The following is a 7,018-nucleotide window of genomic DNA, read 5'->3' as shown; positions in this document are numbered from 1 at the left end:
ATATGGTGACCGTATGGTCTGTCAAAGAGTCTTCGTTGAACGTGCAAGCTAATACGCCGATGGGTATTTCCTTGGGAGTTGATGAATACTGAGATTAAAAACAAGCGTTTTCCCTTCACCTTCGTTGGAAGTTGACCACTGGATGAACCTTGTACAGGATGGACTCATGATCCAGGGTCACCGCTTGATATCCGTTAACGTTGCCTGTCCATGTCAAATGCAATTACAACACGCGTGATCAGATGTTCCCAATGCCAAGTCGGTTATATTCTAATGCTTAATATAACTACAAAATATAGGTCTATAAATGACTTTGTACATGAACTGGTTATAGGTCACATCTTAAAAAACTTCATGTACGTGATTTTATATCACAGTATGCCCGAACTCGGGTTTTTGCCCTTCACTGACGTAATTTTCTAAAGAACAGCAAACTAAGAGGGATTGCGAGGGAACTTCACTCGCTCACTTGGATGGGACACGAACCCACGACCTCCTGCTTACTAGTGTAGATGTCTTAACGTGTGCGACAATTCCTTGTATAGAAGTACTTGTATCATTTCTTTAGCCAAACGTCTAGAAAATAAAGTTCTAAAGCGCCACCAGTGTCAAGTGAAGAAAAGATTAGGAATACAGAGCAGATCGCTACATAGCATGTACCACTTGGTTGAAATGTCATAAACTACAAGAAATTGGTTTTTTTATATTCCTCGTTGGAGTTGGTCTTTAAGAATTAGAACTCTTTATTACGTCTGCAGTTACAGCACTCACGACCGTGTAAGCAGTTAATGACATTATTGACGTTTGCGCTCCGCTCAAACTTTAAATGTTCCAAAATTCCATTTAAATTTGTTTGATTTCTGTTCAAATATGGCTATTTTATGGAAATTTCGACCCTGAAAACTATGACGTCACGTTGACGTCACCCGTTCTTGATTATGTGTGGTATATTACCCGACATAGAGTCCATCAAAAACATGACCGTGCGTTTATAACAATTAGCTGTTATGAGAAGGTCCGATCTTTTCAATCAACAGCCAACAATGTTATCATCCAAAAGAAACATGTCAAAAGAACAATATTTCTTTCTAAGAGAAATTTGTCAAGTGCCGAAGAAGTCGGCCCGCTTTTACGATAGTTGTACTGTTTTTATCCATCAACAACCCAACATATGTACCTCGAAACACTGCTCATTAAAAAAAAGGATGTCATTGCGAAGTCCATGTTCAACAATGCACAACATCAAGGCAGCACATAACTGCGTTATTATACGACTTTATCCAGCGAGATGTTCAAAACCGTTTTACCATAGCGGTTATTTTCGGATACGTATGTTATTATGTACCATAGATGCTGTTTACGATTTGTTCGATTACATTATAACGTTAGCCTACGCGTGGTCTTAGCTCAAGAACCAAGATATCTCGGCCCGATAAAGAGGTCATGCCTGCACATAAACTCAGATCTGTGCCCAAACCACGAACCAAACCACAGTGATTCAGTGATCCCAACGGGAATGTGGGGTTGGGGGACGACTGAGCTGCGTCTGGGAGTTAGTTTGGAGGAATTCTATCCCAATATTACGTATCAGGCGTGCTAATTCAATCAGACAGGCTCGGCATTGTCGTCCCATATATTACGTCAAAGGAGAAATGCCACGGACAGAACTCGTCTTTACTTCTCCGAGACAATGCACTTTTGAGGATGAACATTCATCTCATTTCGTCTTGTCACACTGTGTCATGCCTGTCATCTGATTATCTCAACGTTGGCTACTGAGCAAACGTCAGCATTAGGATCTTGGCAACTTAACGCCGAGTTCACAGGAACTTTTCCACCGCAAAATGTGTGACAACTGACTGATTTCCTGTTTGTCAAGAAAAACCTCACACGCGGAAATTAAACGATTTGCCCTTTCAATGTTATGAACCTGCTTTGATGAAATCCAAAGATAACATATGTGAGGCCCGAGCCACCTTTTATTGATATATTTCAACAAAATGTGCACTTGGCATTCAAAACAAAATGACAGTGTTGCTAATTTCTGCGCAAATAACTGGTGGTTCAAGCTCGTCCCTATATAGTAATGCTCTTCTGCGCACAAAATGGGTCATTCTCTGTACTAGGGGAGATGATCAGTCTGCCATTACCCTCAAATAATAATCCCCCCAAATAATAATTCCCCCACACACACACACGCTAGCACAATAAAAAAAATCCATATCCCGTATGGCCGATTTACCATTACAAACAATCGGCTTTTGGCCAAAATACAAGGCCTATACAGAAAAATCATCTTTTGGCCAAAATTTTAGGCCTATATAAATGTACATAAAAATCGTCTTTTGGCCAAAATATTAGGCCTATATGTACAGAAATACGGCTGCAACATAATAACTGCAAGACAGCATTTCGTGTATTATCAGTCAAACGGTTGTTTGGTCGGAAATTTTGAGCAAACTGCTATTTTATATGACATTCTACTTCTTGTCCATTCTCAATCTTCACATTAAAGCACACCAACATTTTGGATAATTCCACCGATAATCAATAACTTATCGTGTCATCTACCTCCAGAAATGCTAACAATTCCAAACTAAGTGGTTTTCATGTTTGATTTTGATTTTATGTTACAATGAGCACATCCAGCAGTACACCATCTACATAAAGATCCTCAAATAAAATGTTTGGCTTCATAGATCATTCCTGTTCCTTCTGTAAAGAAAGTATTTCGGCTCTTAATATTAATGCCACTGTCTACGCACTTAACAGCACTCAATCTTATTTTAATTGGTCTGTTTATTCCTTACACAATAATTAATTATGACATATTATTGGCACGTCTTCAGAAAGTAACATCACTTGGTGATATTCCTGTCGGAGTAATCATGACAAGTTTCATCAAAACTTTACGGAGACAAAAACCACGTCATTTCATTTGAATACTTTCAAAGGAATAAGTTTGATGAATAAACTGTTTCAGCAGCATGTACTATAAAAATCACTGTGCAAGGAGCTCATACAAACTCAGCCAAATAATACTGATATTATACTGAAAAGAGTGAACGGCAATCAAGATAGCATATATGGGTATTCATTCATTCTCTGAACATTCTCTGAAATACAGATGTACATGTATTAGATTTGAAAAATACATTTTCATGTTTATTCACTGAGTGAGCTCGTAAGATACAAAAACGTCGTGATGCTGGAACTGCCAATATGCATTTGCTGCACGTAGGGAAAGAACAATATCATTAAAAGTTACTGGTTTGGTACCTTAATTTAGGCATGAAGTTATGTAAACAAACATTTTTAATATCATTATGTTACCCTGTTCTTTTAGATCAATGATGAACAGTTTTGCTTGACTATGAGCATTACCATGACATGAAAGGATCTCACAAAACAAAACACTATACAGGATGTATTTACATGCCCATGAATGTTAACAGACATTTGACATAACATTGCAGATCAGAATCCAAATTGAATGAATCCTCTTATATATTTTAATCTTGTCTAAAAGAACCAAGTTCAAAAGAGGTTTACATATACAAAATGTATGTAGTACCTGATATTAATCAATCATCAATGCCAAGACGGAGGATAGGGCCTGGTAAAGACTGTTATCTCTTCCATTTTGACCTTTGGCTGGCAAGGTCAAAGTTTGATGAGGGCTGATCAATGCTTGGCTCTGAGCATCTAAAAGACACTGGAATATAGCAGAGCTTTTCAGAATAGCCTTGGCCTGTAGACAAAAAGGGACGGCAGAGGAACGGTTATCTTCACAATTCAAGAAAGAACATGTGTGTAAAGAAAAGCAAATAAGGATGGGGTTGAGATCATCATAATACTCAGGGATGGGGTTGAGATCATCATAATACTATAAAGATGGGGTTCAGATCATCACAATACTATAAGGATGGGGTTGAGATCATCGTAATACTATAAAGGTGGGGTTGAGATCATCGTAATACTACACTGTAACATCTCACCCACAGATTCTCTCTTTTGATTGGCTGTCAGCACTTCAAATGGTATTTGCTATTGTTACAATGCATGGCTTGCTCTGATGAAGTACTCTGTACATAGCAACAAGTGTGGCAACCAGAAGTCGGTGTGCATATATGCATACAGGTATAAGCGTTGCGCATATTGTTACCACGCACTATATAGAGGTACAAACATGTCTTGAAGGGGGAGTTTACAACTTATGTCATATTGAATTAAAACTATCCGATAAGGGGTTATAGAACAAACACTGACTGCTTTGACACATAGTACAGTCAAATTAGCCTCCTTCGGTGATCCATGGAGCATTCTATTTTCCTGGGCTTGGTCTTAAGAAAACATCATGCTCCGTGGATCACCTCTAGGCCTGACGCCAGGTGTGAGGGGAGGGTTTTTCAAGAAAAAAAATGGACCTTTTTTACAGCAAAAAATGGATGGTCAATGCTGCAACCACTTGAAACATACACATGTGTACAAGGCACATAAATCCTCAATCACATGAATCCTCATGTGATCGCTTGGAAAATAGCAACACCAGTGGTTGATACATGATGGTGAATGGATTAGTAAGAATATTTATAAGGTATAGTAATTTAGAATGCTACTCTAAATTCTTCAAAGATAACAGTGAACAAGATCAATTTTGTAATCATTGCTTCAAGGTAAAAGTGTTCCATATATTCTATCCTACTGTTTAGCAATTTCTATTACCTGGAGGTAATTAACATATTGATTCTTACCTTCTGACTTTCATACAGTAATGCCCATAATGCATTGACAACCATGCTCTGTGCAGACTTGCTTCCAGAAACCAGCCTCTTCTCAAAGAAAGGTAACATTTTCTCTGAAAGATAATATAAACAGATTGGTGAGGTGCTTGTGCCACCCAGACAATATTATTGTGTGACCTGTTAGTTACCTTGTCTGGTTTCAAAACACGATTCTTGGGCAAGTCCTCTCAAAAGTATCGGGAATAATCAGATATTTCAAATGATTTGGACTGGTTGCGACATTATAAATTCACTGATTATGCTGCATATCCATGCACATGTATTCTGAGGTAATCCTAAAATTGACATGTCTCAAAAACAGAACAGCATAAGCATGCCACACACACATGTAAGCCCCCCAAAAAAGTCTCCGGTTTCTGGTATGCGCGCGCGTCGTCGTAGCCATGCGCGTTGGCAAAATGAAAAAGTTTTTTTTCAATGTAAGATGATGTCTCAAAACCGCCAAACTCACTGGTTTGACTGCAATCCTGCTGCTGCAAAATTTTAACGTGTTTTCAGATGGGGTTACGATCGAGTATAAGCTTTATGTGGCCTCTCTGGACTCCCATATATTTTGCACTAAATTTAGACGGGCACCATTTGCAGTCATCAGCCGACATTTGAAGAAAAAAAAGTAGTAAAAAAAAAGAAGAAAAAAAGCATCGCCCACCACTTTTAGGGCAAGCTCTATACCAGAAACCGCAGACTTTTTTTTGGCCTAAGGATCAAGTGGGTATAGATCCATAATCTTTCATCCATAATCTCACGTGGGTGGGACCCCAAAAGAGTATTTAGTCCAAATTACGGGATAGGGGAAAAGCTCATTTCGTGGAAGCAGAAAGATTAAGTCAAGGACATAAACATCAATCATGATGGAGTTCTTTACAGGTACTAAAACTAATGAACTTGGACTCTTAAAAAACATGGTCACATATTTTGCATGCAGTTTTCATGGTTATATGTGACACATCTTTGGAAATATTGTACCCTAAAAAGTGGGCAAAATATTAGAAAGAAATTCTAAGCCACAATTCTGAATGATACATAATATTCACAAGGTCTAACAATTGAAATAAAAAAAGAAGAGCATTGGTAATTATTACTGAGCATTTCCAAACAAGGAAATGCAATTATCATCAAGTAAGACAAGTACAATATAGAGCTTTTTGTTCTTATTCTTGAATAACCAATTTTTTACCCTTGAATTTTAAGGGATTGGAATCAGTGAGTAACAGCCTTTAATATATTAAAATGTTCAAAATGGGACTTTGTCATAACACCATGGAAATGTTGTTATGACAAAGATTTAAGTCAGGAAACTACCAATTTCCCTAATTGTATGGCAGGACATTTTTGCTCATCAGTGGGCAAATCAGAAAACTGTATTGAACATTTTGTGTTGAGCTGATAGCACCATAATAATATTCACTTTTGCAGCTGGCTATGATGGCCAGAGGAAGTCATTGTCAATTTTGATGAAAACATTCCAATTTCTTCATTTCAACTTCTTGTTAATGGAGACCTGAATTAAATCAAGGCAGGAACTTCACAAATCAAAAGTTCGAAAAACATTCCATTCAACAATACAACCCCCCTTAAAAAATACACATTACTACATTCTGGACAAAAATATCAATATACAACCATGACTGTATTTAGAATATACTTTCAGGAAGTCAAATTAAAGCTAACTGATTGTAGTCCTCTGGTGATATTATTCCTTGATTATGCTTGAAATCCTCCGTACTGCTCCAGGATGTCACTGGCCAAGCCTCAACATATTGACAGGCATAGCCGGAGGATTTTGCAGGATTCAGGCAGTGGTCACCTCTCCACGGACCATATTCAAGAAATAATGGAGGATTTTGCAGGATTGAGGCTACATGTATATGCTATTTTCCCATGAGGCCAATTGGAGGATTTTGCAGGATTCAGGTTACATCCTAGCAAAAAGGCCTAGGGTTAGGGAACTGCACTTGTGGATGTAAATTAAATCTGTCTGAATCCAATTTTAAAAAATGGTTAAAGAACTTCTACATTGTCAAAGTTGCTATCAATTAGTGTACATAGTATTCGATATTGCCTTATTAATTGTATTAGACATCGCAATATATTAGGTATGTAATCCAATGCATGTGAGCGTGCACATTCCAAGGTGTGCTTAAATGCATGTCACATGCAGAAGACTTGCCATGTTTGTCAGAGTTATGGTAATAAGAACATACAAACAAATA

At 37.8% G+C, this 7,018-nt stretch overlaps 1 protein-coding gene across 1 annotated transcript in view; it reads right to left on the bottom strand.

The window, feature by feature from the left end:
• Positions 1-1,931: 1,931 nt before the first annotated feature.
• The window catches only part of LOC119737263 (rotatin-like), a 94,843-nt gene continuing 89,756 nt past the window's right edge, over positions 1,932-7,018 (bottom strand). Inside the window, exons 45-46 of the mRNA XM_038211462.1 lie at positions 4,755-4,858; positions 1,932-3,751 (exon numbers count right to left, since the gene is read on the bottom strand). Coding sequence (XP_038067390.1) covers positions 3,581-3,751; positions 4,755-4,858 — 275 coding nt within the window. The 3' untranslated portion in view covers positions 1,932-3,580. The remainder of the gene's footprint in view (positions 3,752-4,754; positions 4,859-7,018) is intronic.

This window comes from Patiria miniata, unplaced genomic scaffold, assembly GCF_015706575.1.
Source record: "Patiria miniata isolate m_02_andy unplaced genomic scaffold, ASM1570657v1 HiC_scaffold_3, whole genome shotgun sequence".
Taxonomy (NCBI): Eukaryota; Metazoa; Echinodermata; class Asteroidea; order Valvatida; family Asterinidae; genus Patiria; species Patiria miniata.
The sequence above is the reverse complement of the archived record's forward strand: the minus strand, read 5'-3'. Positions and strand labels throughout refer to the sequence as shown.